Raw genomic sequence first — 18,164 nt, forward strand, 5'->3', positions numbered from 1 at the left:
AAACCCGAGCTCCTGTATTGCATTGGATATAGCAGGTGAGACCAGCATGGTCATTTCACTTGTTATGTAAATAGTGTATCCTTCCTTTATATACTAGTATCTAAAACTTTGCAATTCAATTGCATCCCAGCCTTAATGATTTTGGGACAGATGTGGTATGACTTATACAAAGCCGACACATGAATGATTTGGTATTATTAATTAAATCCGCTTTTATATAGCGCTTAATACATCAAAATGGCGTGTCAAAGCGCTTTACAGATATACTATTACCCCGGTCATTGGATTCAATCAGTCATTCCCGCACACAATGTGTGCACATTTTCCACTCCCTGGGGAGTATTCCAGTCAGTCGTCGATGAGGCGCACACAGTACTGGACAAGCTACAATGACTTTCACATCCTACCGGGTACCCATTTAGCATCTGGGTCGAGAGTGGCAAAGTGTGGATATTGTGAACAGAAGCAGTGATATCAGATTCCCAAAGCATGTAATAGCTTTGGATATCATTCTTTTGGTCAGCAACCCAATACTAAAACAATTGAAAGAAATAAATTGGATCTCGGTATCCTTCTGTTCAACCTGGGGGGTGTTTAACAAAGACTTAAGGACTTAAATCACACTTAAATACTGACGCGTACATGATCTTATTGATAGATACACAGTAGTGAGTGTCCTCATGACACGATCCGACCAATGCGGTCAAGCGTTTCATACAGTACGCAACTCGGTACTTAAGTTCAACTCTAAGTCATACTTAGATCTTTGTGAAACACCCCGTGGTGATTAACGTTTCATAAGTGACTGTGATGAATTGATTTGATTTTGTATTTGAAGGCACAAATGAGTTTTCAATGCAAGCAGCAGTGTGAGCAACTCTTTGATCATATAAACAAGATACGTGCAGCAATTAATTTCAAATGCAGTTACGTACTGTAAAATAATTTCAATAATTCATAATTTGATCTTGTTTATATAAGGCGGATAATTTTATTTTGCATAACACTGAAATTGAAATTTCATTGGAAAGACTCAGAATAAGGGAGTGTTCGTATTACAATCATTAATAAAAAGAATTAAGTTTGTTCTGTTGTGCATGAAGATATCATTAAATGGCAGCTTCTTGTGGCTTGTCTGTTGGCGATATGTCAGGGTCTACTTGCCCTTAGGTCTGGCTGAGCTAGGTCTGTTCGTTGGCGGTTTACCACCTGATATCATTGACTCTACCGTCTCTGCATTCCCCATGATATCCTAGGAAAAGATCAAGGAGACAAACGGAGAGAGGAAAGAAAATTACATGAAAAGGCAAGTAATTCAGATTCTACATTTCAATTCAAAGACAAGTTAATTTTAAAACACATTTTATCAGCATTATAAAAAAAAAATGGCATAACCAACATTCACACAGAGAGCAAGCCAAAAGTGAAAAGGATAAAAGATATTTAGTAGGGGCGTGGTGGTCTAGTGGTTACAACTCTTGTCTTTCAATCAGAGGGACGTGGACTCGACTCCAAGCCATGGCGTGTTTTCCCTCAGCAAGAACATTACCCACATTGTGCTGCACTTGACCCAGGTGAAGTGAATGGGTACCCGGTAGGAAGAAATTCCTTGAATGCTCGAGCGCCCGATCAAGGTAGCCGTGCTAACGCCGGGTAATAATAACATAATCATGTTGAGCAGGGCCCGCTGAGAGAACAGTTTTCAGAACTGAAGTGGCTACCCTGGGTAAAATATGATGTTATCATTACTTATTCCCTGTAAACGACAAGGCCCGTTATAAAAAATACTATTATCGTAACTCTGTCATCTGAAGGTAACTAGCATGGAATCCTCTTTTTTATTGGCTCCTGAGCATGTACATGTTTAAATACAAAATATGTGCTAAATGGTTCCGGAAGAAAATGCGTAATTGTTGAGAAATGAGCCAAATAAGCACAGAATTCCATCAATTGTCTGGTATTTTTCTACGCAACATCAATACACTTTTCTATATATGCATTTCTGCATTAGTGGTCATCAGATTGATCGATTTTGAGCTAAGCTTTCATGATTTCACAAAGATAAGTTTACATCAATGTACCAGATCTAAATATACAATAACATGTTGACAATTTACCTTTAAAATACTTTCTCTTGAAAGCTTTGTTTGCTGCAACTATTTTCTTTTACCTTCAACCTTCCACTAAGTTACTAAACACCCTTTCAACTTACCTCATTTGAAGCATATTTGACCTTGACCTCTTTGATGATGTCCTTGACTTTTGACATGCTCTTCATATCCTCTAGAATATCATCTGTGAAAAATGTGGAAAAAAAATCATAATCTTGTGATGCCATCTTGGTACACAAATATGAAAATAATCCAATATGACCCCTTTCCTACATGAAAAAAAAGTGAATTCTACGCCCCCAAAATGTTGAAAAAGTCTGAACTCAGACTAATGTGGTGTTGCAAGAAACTTGCGATCAATTGCAAGTCAATTTTTGGTCCCTAAATCAATCATATGTCTTGCAGTTAATTTCAAATTAGTGATTGATTGCTAATTTGCTCCTTGAAGCAAGAAGTTTAACCTGATTTTCTACAGCTACCGTTGATCTATCAGTTGTAAAATTGCAGCAGAATAATTGCAATTAATCGCAAATATTTTCTTGCAACACCCCCTAAGTCTGAAACGTATCATCCCTGATCCCTTACACCAGTATTATTATCAGTCATAAATAAGACTATTTTCCGAAAAGTAATGCCTTTTTTTTCAAAATAAAATATGCAGAAAACCAATCAACCAGAAAGCCTTTATGAAATTTGGGTAGGAGTGTATGGAGGATTCACAACAAATTGTGGAACGGGGAAGGGGGTCAGCACGGTCAAAGAAATGCATGAAATAATCTATGCGGTATTTGATGCGGTATTTGACCGTTCGGTGTTGGGCCTACTTTTACACGTGCCAAGGATCAAACTGAAAACGGAAGTTGGTCCTAGGACGAACCTCACTTAGTGTTGAAATACCAATGTGCTTAGGATCATTGTTGTACGTTTACATCATGGTCCCTGTTTCACAAAACTTGTTATAACAAATTTACAATAAGAGTTAAAAGCTACTGAAATGCTTCAATCTGATTGGCTGAGAGTGAAATTATTATAGAAATTGTACATTTATTATCATAAAGAGTCTTTATGAAACGGGAACCTGGTGTTGGAGCTAGGGGAAGTTAATCTGAATTGTATTTTCAACACAAACACAACACTCAATGCTCACCCCCCCCCTCCATTTTATTAATAACACTAATGCCAGCATACTCACCAGTTTCAGCTAGATCCATGAAGAAAGAGCAAACATATTCCACCACGTCCGGGTTCTCCTTATGGACTTGGTAGGCAGCGGCTACGATCTCGATACCATCAGAATTGTGGGCCAGGTACGCACTCTCCTCGGACTCCGCTACCAGGCTGGACAACGCCATGCAGGCATTCTTCACCACGTCAGCATGCTGCGTGAGATCAGGATACAACAGTGAATTTCGCAGTCTGCTCCGACACAGAGCTTTACAAGAACAAAGGCTAAAACTCAACTGGTTGAACTCACTTATTACTGCATTATGTTGCTCATAGTCTTACCTTTTCTTGATAATTTGCCACATAGACTATGCAACTAAAACAGAGCTGCAGGTTAGCACAATTTTATAATAATCAGAAAAATTCTATTTTACTTTGATAATCAAAAGATTAATGAATAGTACTTGATCTTACAAGACAAAATGGAAGCCATAACATTTCAATATAAGGTAACAGATATTTAATGTTTTTCATGTGTCATGCCTTGTAGCGCATCCATCTGCCGGCAGGCTGCCTGGTATAGCAGCATGTAGTTCACCTAGACTATGGCTGCCAGAAGAATTATAATCGGTATGGTGGTAGCCACATCACAAAATTGTAGAGATCTTGATAAAGAACTGACCACTTGGCAAATCAAAGATAAGTGCCAGTTTTTTGTTGACGATTTCAGAATGAGTTTGCATATTATCCAATAAATGACCACCAATGTTTCTGTATGTATAAATAAAACAAACGTGCCAACAGATTCTGGGAAAGAAATCTGTAATTGCTGAGAAATAAGCAAAACAAGCATGAAATTTGAGGACAATGCCCTGTCTTTTTTCCAGTTTAGATTTCATGATTTCACAAAGTTCAATTATTGTAATTGTACCAGAATGATATAGTGATAATTAAACCTTGGTTTAACAGACCTTTTCCATGTTCACTGCAACTACTTTCACACAGGTTGTGTGGTCCAGTGGTTAGAGCATTGGACACATAATCACAAGGTTGTGAGTTCGAATCCCAACTCTACCATTATCTCCACTTTGATAAAAAGGTCGAAGAGTAATATCTGTCGTCTATTACATCAGCCAATATGACTGATTAACCTAGACGTAAAATGTTTCCAAGGGAATTGGTTTTACACCAGCTTGGCGTTTACCAGCAAAAATGCTGTCCTGCCGAGTTCCTACGGGAGTTACCATAAACAGAAACAGAAATCATTAAGCTCTGCCAATTGATGTCTAGATTGCAATTATGATTAAATCTGTGATTTTTATTTCGAAGCCCAGACAAAGTTACATACTGCCTTTGAAGAAAAGAAAGAGGAAGGATTGCTTGCTTTACCATTTGAAATGAGACCATATACCTGTTTATGATCAGTGATTGCTTTGAGTAATACTTTTGCCAGGCCTCTTGCTGCCATCATTTCTACATTCTCATCTGTTTCAAGAGTAATCAGAAAAAAACAATTGTTTTCAATTTTGATAGTGCAGAGGTTACAAACAAATAGCATTATATGAACATACAATCAGTGTAACAAAAGAAGTATAACCCAAGCAAAAATAAAATTATTTACAATCAATCCTACATATCTTTTATTTGAGACAGAATGACATTGCAGAATAAATACTAGATGATTAATTCTCAAGCCATTCTAAACCTTAAGCAAGAAAAACTTTCATACATTATCTGTGAGAACCACACAAATGCTAACTTGGGCCCATTTCATAAAGAGTTACAACTGTTGTAACTTTGCCATTATGACAACTACCATGGTAACCTTGATTGTGACTGGCTACTGAGCCCTGTTACCATGGTAATTGCCATAATGGCAAAGTTACAACAGTTGTAAGTCCTTTTTGAAACCGGCCCATGGTCTTTTGCATTTCCTTGTTCTGTTTTCCACACTTTGTTGGCTGAAAAGATTATATGACATGTTTGGATATTCTTATTACATTTTACATTCTTCTAAATACAACAGCGGATGGGGGGGGGGGATTTAGTATTATGCACTAACATAGTAGGAAATAATTTCTATATTTAGGAGCCATTTCTTTGCCACATGGGGCAATTGCTCAATTTTGGGGGTTATTTATTCATTTTTTTTTCATTACAACAGGTACACTTTTTGCTTATTAATGCTGTAAAAACATTTCTCACAAGCTGTATGCAGAATATTGAATTCCTTGAATACTGTTTGTGGAGATCTTGGGGAAACTTCAAAAAAGCTGTTTGCCCCAGAACAATTTTTGCAAATTTAAGGGGCGATTTTGGCAGTCGTGAGGGCGAAATCCCCCGTTGCCCCAATACATTTCCTACGCTGACGCAAAACCAAAGGTCTGGGCCTGCAGACTAGGAGGTGGGAGGGGGGAGCTTACCTTCTAGGGAGAGTCCCCATAAAGCCGAGCACGTAAAATCCATGACCGAGGAGTCTGAATCATGTGATTCCATGGCATTCATTAAATCAACTACGCCTTTTTCCTCTCTCATGATGTCGAGATTCTTATCTGTTAAAATAAAAGACGGCATGTTACTTACTGGATAACTGAAACATGGGTTTCGAATACATCATACTGGTTGAACAGCACATAATTCCAGTATTTTTTTTTTTTTTGCTGTGTTTTTTATTACAAAAATTTCTGTACCAGGCTCAAGATTACAATTGAAAAAATATGTTTAATGCATTTAGATCACATTCAAGCATCATCATAAGCTCAGAATCTGTATTTTGGATGATGTTAAGTAGATATTATGGATGATTAGAACTACAGACATTACCCATTCCAAAGATTGTTCTAATTTGATACAGGTCATTGACAAAAGTGTATGCAAATCATAAACCATCTAAAAACATTCTAGGAAGGGCAATCGCTGAACTTTTGTTCAAATGAGGAAGAAATATCACTTAGCTTTTGGACCTATTTGGCTGGAGAAGAATTGGGGCTATTTAACATTTCAGGTGATGAATGAAATCTCGTCAGAGGTTCATAAATGTTTATTTATTTTCAAAATGCGCCAGTCAACATACTCTCTTCTGGTCAGATATGAAACGTCAAATATATTTCCTATCCTCTGGTAGTAAACATTAGTCCCTCTAATTTCAGACTTATTTTCATGAATTTTTAAAATGCTATTTTAACACACTTGTCTATGGGCAAATACTCTACGCTCACGCCGCCTACATTCATGCGAAGTTTTACGAACTGACATGCAGTATCCCTGTATACTGGGGAGGTACGGAATATATAAAAGATAGATACACAGAAGTTACTTACCATTGATTGTGAGATAGGAGAGGGCACTGCAGCAGTTGGCACAGACCTGGGCATCAGCAGGATGCGTTCGTAGAGCTGATAGAATATCTTGGATACCTCCTAGCTTACCTATTGACCCTGCCGCTTGCTCTAAAAATCACGTAACGAGGAAAGGAAAGAATACATAATAAATCAAATACAACTGCCCATATTCTAAAATTAAATTTAAAATAATGAGAAGCCAAATATTTAAGATTTTGTATACAATGTAAGCTTCTAACATTTGAGTTTATTTTTCCAGGCATGACAAGCCGATAAGCTTGTTAATTATTTTATATCTACAATTATGAGGAGTAAAAAATATCAAGAATTTGTTCACAATGTTTACTGGTTATGTTTCTTCAATTCTTTCTCTCTGCATGATAAGAAAAACATACGAGTTCTGAAATTATGAGAAGCCAAAAATATCAAGATTTTGTTAATATCATGCGCTTCTTACATATACTGACTTCTTTATCCATGCCTGATTGTTAAATAAAACTATTTCAGTTATCATTTTCACACTTCTAGTTCTGTGAATTATTTGAGTGCCAAATAAGCAGATAAAACTCTACTATTACATATGTGTGGCGTCGCGCGAAAACCAGACTATTGGTGAGAGACAATAGATGCGCTAGGACGTCATTTAAATACGCGTGTCATCAAACTTTTGTCTGGCGCGCGTCGCGAGGAAAAACAAAACAAACAACCCGCGGGAAATAAAAAAATGTCAGGCGCATTTTCATTTTTCAGAACAGTGGATATTTGCTCGATATATTTGGTGGCGGGTTCGGATACATGTTGATTGGATTTAATTCCCCTGGCTCAAACTCATGAAGGTAAGTTGAATTTTGTTGCAGATTGAGTTTTTTTAAATTCATTGATATTTGTGATGCGAGGAACATGGCAACTTAACACTTGAATGTGAATTTTGTGTTGCGTATTTATGTGGATCGATCGAGAGAGAGCTTTTTAGGAACTTCAAATTACATGCGACTGCTGAAGCGATTCGCGGTATTTGTCCGGGCCTTTGACAGCCTTTTTAAGATCTAACTTACCGTATGTCTGCCTAGGCTATCAACTAGATCTGCACATACTTGTATGTAACGACGGACTATCTAAGAAGGTGCGGACGGGCTATGTTACATATTTGTATGTAACATAGCCATTTAAGTTAAATCTATCACATGCAATTAGTTCGTAATAATATATATTAATAAAAAAATTGGAAAAGGAGTAAAAAATCCATGATAATTTAAAGACATGGATTATTTCGGTGAAACAGTTCTATGCATGATTTTTTATGAATTCACTTGACAAACTTATGCAAAGATGTTTCAACTTGAATGTTATTTTGTATATCATTACATGAAATTATGTTTGTTCTATTTTCCGCCTCCAAGACTAGATATTAATGAATGCAAAAAGGGTGATTTATCATTCACACACGTATGACAAAATAAATAAGTATGATTTTATGTTTTGACATACGACAAATTAAAGTAGGGATGTGACATCATCAGCCCATCTAACGAATATTTATTAAGACGTGCATATATTGCATGAAAAACCCTTTTAGATCTTGTTATCAGATTTTGATGAAATTTGCAGCATTTGCTTGTTGTATCTTAGTACGTTTGATGAGATCATTTTAAGCTCGAAGTACCCTTTTAAATCGGTTAATTATGGACATTTTTCAAATCCCCTTCCCAAACAAATTCTTATTTGTCGGACTTCTGATTTTATTTTTTTTCAGAGGGGGTTTGGTTCATTTGTATGACGTTCACCAAAACTGTGCAAATGATATCGAAATTATAACTAGAAAACAGATTGTCACAATTTATAAGAAATTTATTCAAAAATAACAATATATTTTTTTTTTGGGGGGGGTATTTCTTATTTTTTCTACCATCTAGTCGAGCTACATTACATGAGGTTCGCCAACTTTCTGCACAAAATCATTCAATGTTTCAAAAAGAAATATTTTTGAAAATAAAAAAATTATATATATTCTTTTTTTTAAATAAACTTTAACTCTGAAAATTTGTTAACTAATTGGCCTTGTTTTATTTCGTTATGTGAAGCATGTTAAAGGCACATCATGGATCTACAGAGCAACTGTATTAGTGCAATGAGGACAAGGCATCTCAGAACCACAATGCAGCTGACAGCCGCCCTTCAAGAAGTACTTTAAGGCTCTGATATGGGATTCACCAATACCACAGCTTCAGGTAACTTTCCATGCTTTATCCATATTCTATATGGAAATAATGTGCCAGTTTTGACGTTATCATGTCAGTTGTAACCGATTTCTCCACGAATTCACTTAATTGCCGCCTTATAGGATATTGTTTTAAAACTAATTTTACCAGTATTAGTACATGAAATCTAGAATCATTGAAAAAATAAAAAAAAATATATGATAACAACCATAAAAATGAAAGAAATATAGAATTTGGATAAAGGCTCATGCAGAGAAAGCTGTTTGCAAGTGATATATCAAAATTAAAAATTTAAATATGAACATCTCATGAATTTGGAGGGATTTCTTTTACCCAACAATAGTTTAATCTTATTATTTTTGGTAGAAAAATATGACATCAGGGAGTACTTCCACCATTATTAGAAAAACAAATAACATTTACACAAAGTCAAAGAGTGGAATGTTAAATATCATGTTGTTGATAAATGTCCATGGATCATGAAGAAATAAGAGTGTAATGTGACTGTTTTTATAACACATTAATATCAGTGAACTTTTCAATTGCATTCATCAAACATGCAGATTCGAGTCATCGGAACGTGGCATTTTTAAGACCGGGACATGAAGAAAGCAAACAATGCAGAGGACGAAAATTATCCCTTTTGGTGACCCTGCTGACAGATACTCCCATATATATCAACTGGATTTTCCAAATAGAAGGAATAGGATATATGGAAAGATCTTAGATGATGACAAGGCACCTCGGCCTCCCAGGTAGGGGAGGAAATGGAACAATAAATACATGTTTTTCTTTGAATGAACAAACTCTATGATTTTTTTCGATTAAAAAACATTAAACTTAATTTATAACGTTTGCTGACCCATTAGAGGGATGTCATTGTAGAAAATTGAAATGTGGTAAGTTTGCTACTGTATTAAGGAGTGTGTAATAATACTAAAGGCACACACTAAGCAGAGATTGTCGTGTATTATATCCTTTTTAGTGCAAATTTGGACAGTGGAGAGCGATGCATATCCCTGAGTTTTGCTAATACTGCTGCATAGAAAAGAGTAAATGTATGTAGTCTCTTCCATATCAAGAATTAACCTCTGAAATTATATTTTTATTCAAGCATTAGATGTTTACAACGCATTTCATTCACACGTGTACAGAGTGTAGCATAGAAAAGAAGATTATGTATTTGTGATTATTTGTTAGTTATAATACCTGTCGTTTTAATATGTGGAGACAAGTTTTTATGCAAAGTTTTTTTTTTCTTTTTAAACGAAGTGCCAAAAAATCATAATCCTTCAGTGATCCAGATAATTTGGCACTTATTTGTGAAATATATTTCCATGACTACCCCATCCCTAAAAAGAAACCAACTGTGGCCCATTTCAAGAAATGTTGATATGATCCCTTGCTCGAATGAAAACTACCATGAAAACAGTGAAACTTCTGCTTCCTGATTCGCTCGTTCAATGAAAGTTGATATTTCGTCAAGAGTTGCTGTCATATTAAACCTTTATGAAATGTAGCTCACATCAGCTTTATTGCCACATTTGAATTTTGTTTGTGTTTATTTTCCAAAGCTTAAGCATGATTTTTTTTTAGATTTTACTTTGCGAGAAAGTAAAGTATGGACAAACAGCAAGGTAGTGTCTTTTTTTTTGGGGGGGGGGTTGTGGGCAGGGACGAATCTAGGGTAGAGGTGGGCAGGGGCTTTGGCCCCACTTTTTTACCTAGAACGCATGTATAAACATGTAAAAAAAATACCATTTGATTGTGATCTTTTTGTTTGCATGGACAGCCCCCTCCCATTTTCGAAAATATTCTGCGGCGTATGTGGGGGTGGGCACCCCCAAAAAAAATAATAAGCTGCCCCCCCCAAAAAAAAGAATTCAGATAAATAATCCAACCCCATCTGCCCCTGGTCATTGGATCTGGTGATCTCCTCCCATGTTAAAACTATGCGCTATGACGAATGTAGCATGACAAATGGTCTCCATAAGGGTTTTTTTTTGCATATAATGTGAGTGTGTGGGTGTGGGTTCTAGTGTGGGTGTGGTTGAATATGCATAATAATTTGTTTTATTGTATTCGCCTAGGTGTGTATGTATGAAATTATGTCTGCACTACAAAGATCACCTCGCCTAGGCCAGGTATGTTTGGGCGTTACAAGAGAACCAACATTTCCCTATCATGAAAAGATGAATAATATGCCAGACTACCATGACTACCCTTACAGCCATGCAGGGGGGGGGGGGGTACCCCTGATTCAATTGGCCATATCTCTAATTTAAACATGAATTAGACTCTAATATTTTGTATACACATTGTACATGTGCCCAGGTACCAGAAAACATAAAAAACCCAAAATCCAAAATTTCACCTATAATACCCATTTTCCCAGGATGGCTCACATATACATGTCACAACTAGCTATCAACAGTTAAACCACAGCTTCAGACCGAGTTCAAAATATGGGTCAATATCAAAACCCGCCCTCTAGGTTGAATTTAATGAAAAATAAAACAAGCACTCCTCCCGATTCTCTAAAAGGTTATGATTTATAATTCAGAGCGTACTTTTATGAATGAATTTTACGAATAAAAGTCACTCACAGAAGACAATTTTGGTGAAAACCTTTGTTTTTATTGTCTGAGAAGTATACCCAGTTGTTGTGTGACCGGACAGGTTGTGTATCCGGACGATCAATTTTAGAGTCATTTGGAAAAATTTACAAGCGAAGTTTCATAAATTTTTAGTACAAAATGTTAGGAAATATTATAAAGAACAAAATAGAAGATGATGACAACTATTGAATTCATATTTGTTTGTGTAATCCAAAGACAAAAAAGAAGGCTTCAAAAATATAAAGTGTCTGGACACCCGACCCCCCCCATCCTACTGTTACTGTAGCTACTTTATTATTTAGGTATATGTGTGTGTGCAGGTTATTGTTTACTTACCACTTAATGCTATAGTTTTCAGAAGAGAACAAGCTATATTCTGGAAATCTCTGGACGATGGATGGGCCTGTTACAATAATCAAAACATAAAACCATATTTAAGAATTTATCAGAATGATTTGATACTCGATAATCAAATGTACTCATCACAGGTGAAGAGGAGTTCTGGGGAGAAATTCATGAAACGACTTGTGGGGTGTTTTATCGGACAGTTACCATAGTAGCAGTGCTTCGTTGCCAATCAGAAATAAAGGTTAAGTCCACCTCAGAAAAATGTTGATTTGAATCAACAGAGAAAAATCAGCTGAGCACAATGCTGAAGATTTCATCGAAATCCGATGTCAAATAAGAAAGTTATGACATTTCAAATTTTTGCTTATTTTTAACAAAATAGTGATATGAACGAACCAGTTATATCCAAATGAGAGAGTCGATGATGTAACTCACTCACTATTTCTTTTGTTTTTTATTGTTTGAATTATACAATTCAATTATTACGAATTTGACGATTAGGACCTCCTTGCCTGAAGCACAAAATGTTAAAATAATGGAATTCCACGTGTTCAGGGAGGAATGAAACTTCATTTCACATGACAATGACGAGAAAATCAAAATATTTCATATAATAAAATACAAAACAAATAGTGAGTGAGTGATGTCATCAGTTCCCTCATTTGCATACCGACCGAGATGTGCATATAACTGTTTTGTGAAATGAAGCGAAACTTTAAAATGTCATAACTTTCTTATTTTACATCCGATTTTGATGAAATTTTCAGTGTTATGCTTGTTGAATTTTTCTCTTTTTATTCAAATCAAGGTTTTGTTGGGGTGGACTTGTCCTGTAAGGAAAGTTGCAAGATCTGACAACTTGATAATGAAAGGCCTGCTGGATGAGATATATATTGAAAGGAATTTGTGGAGTCATGTAAGTGGAACATGAAATTCAAATATCTGGCTTCAGAGTTTGAGGATTATTGTGATTTGCAAGTGATTTGACATGGTCCCGGGGGGGGGGGCACTCAGTATATAATGCATAGTGGGTATGTGCCGCGGAGGGGACCCCTATTTTCACACTCAAATTTCCGTTCCAAGGCATAGCATATTTTTGCCTTGTTGAGAAAAAGAACAAAGAAAGCCGCTCCAAGGCATAGCATTTTTTTCTTATCGAGAAAAAAGAAGAGAGAAATCCGCTCCGAAGCTTCGCATATTTTTCGTTACGCCGCTCCGATCGCATTGAATGAGCTGCAATTTTGGTGAAAAGCGGCCGCAGAGCTCCCCGGCAGAGGCCGCTCTAGCTGCATCATGCACGCATGACCGTTCCATAGGGATGCATACGCACTCACACGTTGGCGATCCGTTCCAAGGACCCCTGTTTTCACAAATATTTGTCGTTCCGAAGCCCGTTCCGAGGACCCTCCTTTTTACAATAAGCCCGCTCCAAGGCCCCCGTTTTTTGACTCGCCCGCGGCACATCCCCACCACTTTTTTGGTCGAGTGCCCCCCCCCCCCGGGGACATGGTCTCTGACACAGAGGACTTGAGCCCAATGCAAAGGGAGTTACAGATAAACACAACTACAAACTAGAAATCTGACGTGTCCAAAGGACCCAGATGCCCCCACTTAATGCGATCAAAAATTCATTCAATATGATTGAACTTAACATAGTGCAGAAACCAATATACATATATACATACATATAATGAACAAATTAAGAACTTTGAACCAACTCGCATAAATAATGAGCTGGGACCTTTGACCTGTGGACTCTGAATTCAATCTTAGCCTGTATTTTGGTCTCATCTACTTACACACCAAATTTTTTAGAATCCATTAAATTTTTTTCGAGTTATTGCGCGAAAACCACGTGGGGGGGACGGACAAGGGCAATGCTTAATGCCCCCTCCGGGCTTCGTCTGCGAGGGCATAAAAATCAAACACAACTTGACTTTCAACCAGAGAGACTTGCGATTGATTTTGTTGATCTGCGTTTAAAGGCAACACATTCTGCAACACGCCTCTGAATGGATTCAAGTACGACAAGGCCCTACCTACCTACCTTCATTGGTAGAGTTACAGCCCGGATGACTTCCTCAGAAAACAGATAATCATCAGCGTCAGATTCAGCATCGGCTGTAGAGATAAAAACACAGGACAGATGTGTGAGGGTGTTTCACAGAAATCTAAGTGTGATTAGTGTCATGCTTAAACGCCAATGTGCACACTTTATTTATCACATAATCTGATTGGTGGATACGCGGTAGTGCGTGTCATCCCGTTTCATAAAGAGTTACAACTGTTGTAAATTTGCCATTATGGCAACTACCATGGCAACAGGGCTCATCAGCTAATCAAAATCAAGGTTACCATGGTAGTGGCCATAATGGCAAAGTGTTGTAACTCTCAATGAAATGGGCCCCTTGATCAATGCAGTGATGTGCTTTCTACAACATGCAACAGAAATTTCTAGTGTGACTCTACGTAACATGTACGTATTTATGAAAACACCCCCTCGACTCTTAACAAATTTATTTCAAGTGTGACATTGTACACTGCTGATAATACATTAAAACATGTGGAGCAGTAGTGTAGCTATTTGTAACCACAATGAAAAAGCACCATCCGCCCTTTCACACGGTAAAAAAAAGGCGTAATTTGAATGATTCCAGTGAAAAATAAAGCTAATGACGAACATTTAGAACGTGTGAACTAAACTACAACATGATTAGCATCACAAACGCTATTCACAGTCACGATTACAATAGCAATCATCATTACAATGATGATTCAAGATTCACGTGTGAAAAGACCCTATATCAAATATCTTCTAGCTTGCCTACTGACAAGATGCACATTTATACAGGCACAATCATTTGCTTTTTATCTGTCTAGACCTCACCCTAAAGTTCGTGAACAATTGAAAATCCATTTAAAATATGTTTACACCCACTGCCTTAAAGGGATTGTCTTAACTTCATAAAAAAATCTAGTCTTTTTTATCAATCTAAAAGCTAATACTGTAACCAAATTGGTAACCATTAGGTCAGGAATCCCCTGAGAAGCTAATCGGCAGCTTAATTACAGCCATAAGTGTCCATATGGAATAAAATAATCACTTTTTTTTGTGATATCTTATTGTGAAACATGTAATGATGCCAATGACAGAAATCACTACTGTATGGCATGAATTGACATCACGTAGGGCCCTACAGCTCAGAATTTTGCAAACCTATACAAAGTTAAACTATCTTTTTACTCCTGAGTGGTGCTCTTTCATGAAAGCAAGGCTCTACAGTTAACCCATCGACTACTGAATTCCGTAATTCCCTTATACATTGTACAGGGAATAACTAGTTCCAGAAGGCATTGGGTTAGTGTGTATTCACTCTGGCCCGTATTCTGAAGTCAGGTTTAACTTAAACTCAGGTTTGAAGTTGTGGTTTAAGTATAGGAAGCCAAAAGTATCAAATTTTTTTTATTAAGTTGAATGTTTCTTAAGTTTACTTTGCTCTTTCCTGATTTATCGATGGTGAAGACAATAATCTATTTATACTTCCTAGACAATTATAAATTATTTCAGAGCCAAATGAGCTGAAATATAATATCTCTACCATTAGTGATTTATGTAACAATTGGCTATCCATACTTAAACCACAACTTTAAACCTGAGTTTAAGTTAAACCTGCTAACAGAATACGGACCAATGAGTCTTACCAGCTGCTGTGAGAGTCAGTAGGAGTCGGCAGGCTTCTATCTGTAAAGCTACTTCTGATACATTACTCTTCATACAGGTGATAATCAGCTTCTTACCCGCCTCATCAATCTGAGGAGCTACAGAAAAAAAAAACATATCAAGAGATAACTGAAGGGCTATTCCATACTTCAGACAAGCATTAACAGAGGCCAGCCTTTTAAAACAAAGAGAATTAATTATATAAGTTATATAAGTATGCAACATTGGACAAGCATTAACATTGCAATAACTAGAGATTTTCTGGGGCTGTGTTGTTTTTTTATAAACCTCTTCCTAAGAATGTTGAATAATCAGTTCCTCTGATTTGTCAAAAATGGGGTCATGTATTTGACCATGCCTGCGAAAACAACTAAGGTGGTAACCATGGGCAACAGGCATAGTTAACAAGGTTTCTGCCCGTTGCCCCCTGACCCGCCCCTAACAACGGGCAAAGCAAACTTTGGCTGAGATCCCCATTTGATTGCGTGCAAAAGTTGCCTTCTGCGGTGATTGCGGATACCATAAATATGAGCGTGATTTAATTGATAATTTTAGGCAACTCGCGCATTTACGCGCTTATTGCTCGTGTGCACGCAACGAATATGTCATATCGATGAAACGATACGGACGCTTGGTTTCATCTTGGTCTATCCCCAATATTTTATTAAGTATTCTTTATAAATAAAGACATTAAAGAAAGAATCGGAAGGGAATTTATTACTAACATCAGTCGTGACGGATGTCCTTCAGGCCTTGCCTTTGCTGATGTTATTTGCTTGCATAAGGCGAGTCCTGTTAAATAACGTTAAGGTTTAACTTTAGGCCTGGGTCTACGTTATGAATAAAGTCAGAGACAGGGGGTCTTATGTAAAATTAGGCCTAACTTGTTATAGATCTAGATCTAACGTTAACTCTTCCGCTTAATCTTACATCTGATGTAGAGTGAACCTAGATCTAGATATTTAGATCTAGATAGTAGATCTAACTTTAGACTATTTTGGAGATATTAGACTTAATGTTAGAAACTATTATCAATTCAGTTCATAAAATGTAAACTGTACCGGTATGGTCTATGGACTGTTTTGCTTTTGAGACCTAACGTTAGGCCTGACTTGTTTTAGGGCCTAGAGTAATCTAGAATTGAAACGTTAAACACTAAATTTATATCTAAAATAAATTTTAAAGATTATTTTGGAGAAGTTAGACTTGGAAATCAATTATCAATTCGGTTCAGAAAATATAAAATTGTAACTTACCGTACAGACTGCTTTGATTTTTGAAATCTAGATCTTATGTTAACGTTAGGCCTAGCTAGGCTAACTTGTTTAGGACCTAGCATAATCTATAAACATTAGACTCTAGATTTAGATCTAGTTGTAGATCTAGACTATTTTGGAGAGGACTTGTTATTAATCCGATTCATAAAATATATCTTGAAAGCTTTGATATTTGAGACATGGTTGTTTCTTTCGGTTAGCGGGTACAGCACCGGTCAAACCATGCCCTCGGGCATAGTCGCGTTGCAGTCCCCTTGAGCCTCTAGAAACAAACCATGCCTCTCAAAGCAGTCCATATATCTACATTATTTTCCAGGGATATTTAGAACGATCGGGGGCAAAACTGTCCCTGAGCTCCATGTGATTTCCCCCCCCCCCCCCTGATCCAAACCAGCCCATCCGCCTTATTTAGTCAGTCAGTAGTTCTTAGTTTTGAATCTGGTCATACTTTGCACAATTACATGGTGTTTTTTTTTCTTTTTTTTTATTTCAAGTTTTACTTACTTTGAAGTGTGTTGAGATATTTGAATGCTCTTGTAATGGAGATCTCATTATCTTTATTCTCTGTAATGAAAGCTGAAAAGAAAGAAGATAAAATAAAATGATGCATGAACTGCTTCTAAAGCTTGAGAATAGATGATTTCAACATGAACAAGGGTGACGCTAAGGCGAGTACATAATACATCTGTCTGTAACACAGAAAATGGAGTTATTGGTCAAGCAAGAAAAGTGGAAGATGGCGACTTCACCTTTGACCTTCTGACCTCAAAATCAATTGCTAGGATCTATGCTAGTATCATACACACCAAACTACATGAGCTAAGGTTAAGTTCAACTAAAGTATCGCATTAACAAGGACTTCAGAAGGATGATATGAAAACAAGTCACTGTGACCTTGACCTTTTCATTTCTTTTATATTTCTACCATTTTTTATTGCTTATACTGTGATTTAAATTCTTTTACTCTTCTGTTGTTGTATCCTATCATAATTGTATATATGTTTGTATGTTTTTTAAGGAATGTCAAATGAATGAATTGAACAGGGCCTTGGCAAATATTCCATACCAGTTGCTCCATTAGAGTGCTGTCAGATTCAAACCTAATATTTACACTGTAACAGGTACATGTACCCATTCAACACTTAACACGTTAAATTGCCAATTTGTCCTCTGCCAACTCGTTCACTCACCGCATGTCCTACCTTCATGTAGTCTGATGCCATTCCGTCCATCGACATTTCGTCTAACAACCAATCGGTCCTATAACCATTAGGTCCAATCGTCACTTTGTCTAATCACCAGTTTGTCTATAACCGTTTTGTCTCATAACGAGTTGGTATAATATTGATTTTGCCCAATTAACAC

General features: G+C 36.8%; 1 protein-coding gene and 1 long non-coding RNA gene across 2 annotated transcripts in view; one reads left to right on the forward strand and one right to left on the reverse strand.

The window, feature by feature from the left end:
* Positions 1-375: 375 nt before the first annotated feature.
* Positions 376-18,164, reverse strand: part of LOC121428601 (serine/threonine kinase-like domain-containing protein STKLD1) — a 44,642-nt gene continuing 26,853 nt past the window's right edge. Inside the window, exons 13-22 of the mRNA XM_041625358.1 lie at positions 17,304-17,375; positions 15,504-15,620; positions 13,849-13,922; positions 11,790-11,856; positions 6,596-6,724; positions 5,699-5,827; positions 4,687-4,760; positions 3,304-3,490; positions 2,213-2,295; positions 376-1,252 (exon numbers count right to left, since the gene is read on the reverse strand). Coding sequence (XP_041481292.1) covers positions 1,157-1,252; positions 2,213-2,295; positions 3,304-3,490; positions 4,687-4,760; positions 5,699-5,827; positions 6,596-6,724; positions 11,790-11,856; positions 13,849-13,922; positions 15,504-15,620; positions 17,304-17,375 — 1,028 coding nt within the window. The 3' untranslated portion in view covers positions 376-1,156. The remainder of the gene's footprint in view (positions 1,253-2,212; positions 2,296-3,303; positions 3,491-4,686; positions 4,761-5,698; positions 5,828-6,595; positions 6,725-11,789; positions 11,857-13,848; positions 13,923-15,503; positions 15,621-17,303; positions 17,376-18,164) is intronic.
* Positions 8,648-10,952, forward strand: LOC121428602. The gene is made up of 2 exons (XR_005971813.1): positions 8,648-8,844; positions 9,399-10,952. It is a non-coding gene; the product is annotated as an uncharacterized LOC121428602 (long non-coding RNA).

This window comes from Lytechinus variegatus, chromosome 15 (genome assembly GCF_018143015.1).
Source record: "Lytechinus variegatus isolate NC3 chromosome 15, Lvar_3.0, whole genome shotgun sequence".
In the NCBI taxonomy this organism is placed as follows: domain Eukaryota; kingdom Metazoa; phylum Echinodermata; class Echinoidea; order Temnopleuroida; family Toxopneustidae; genus Lytechinus; species Lytechinus variegatus.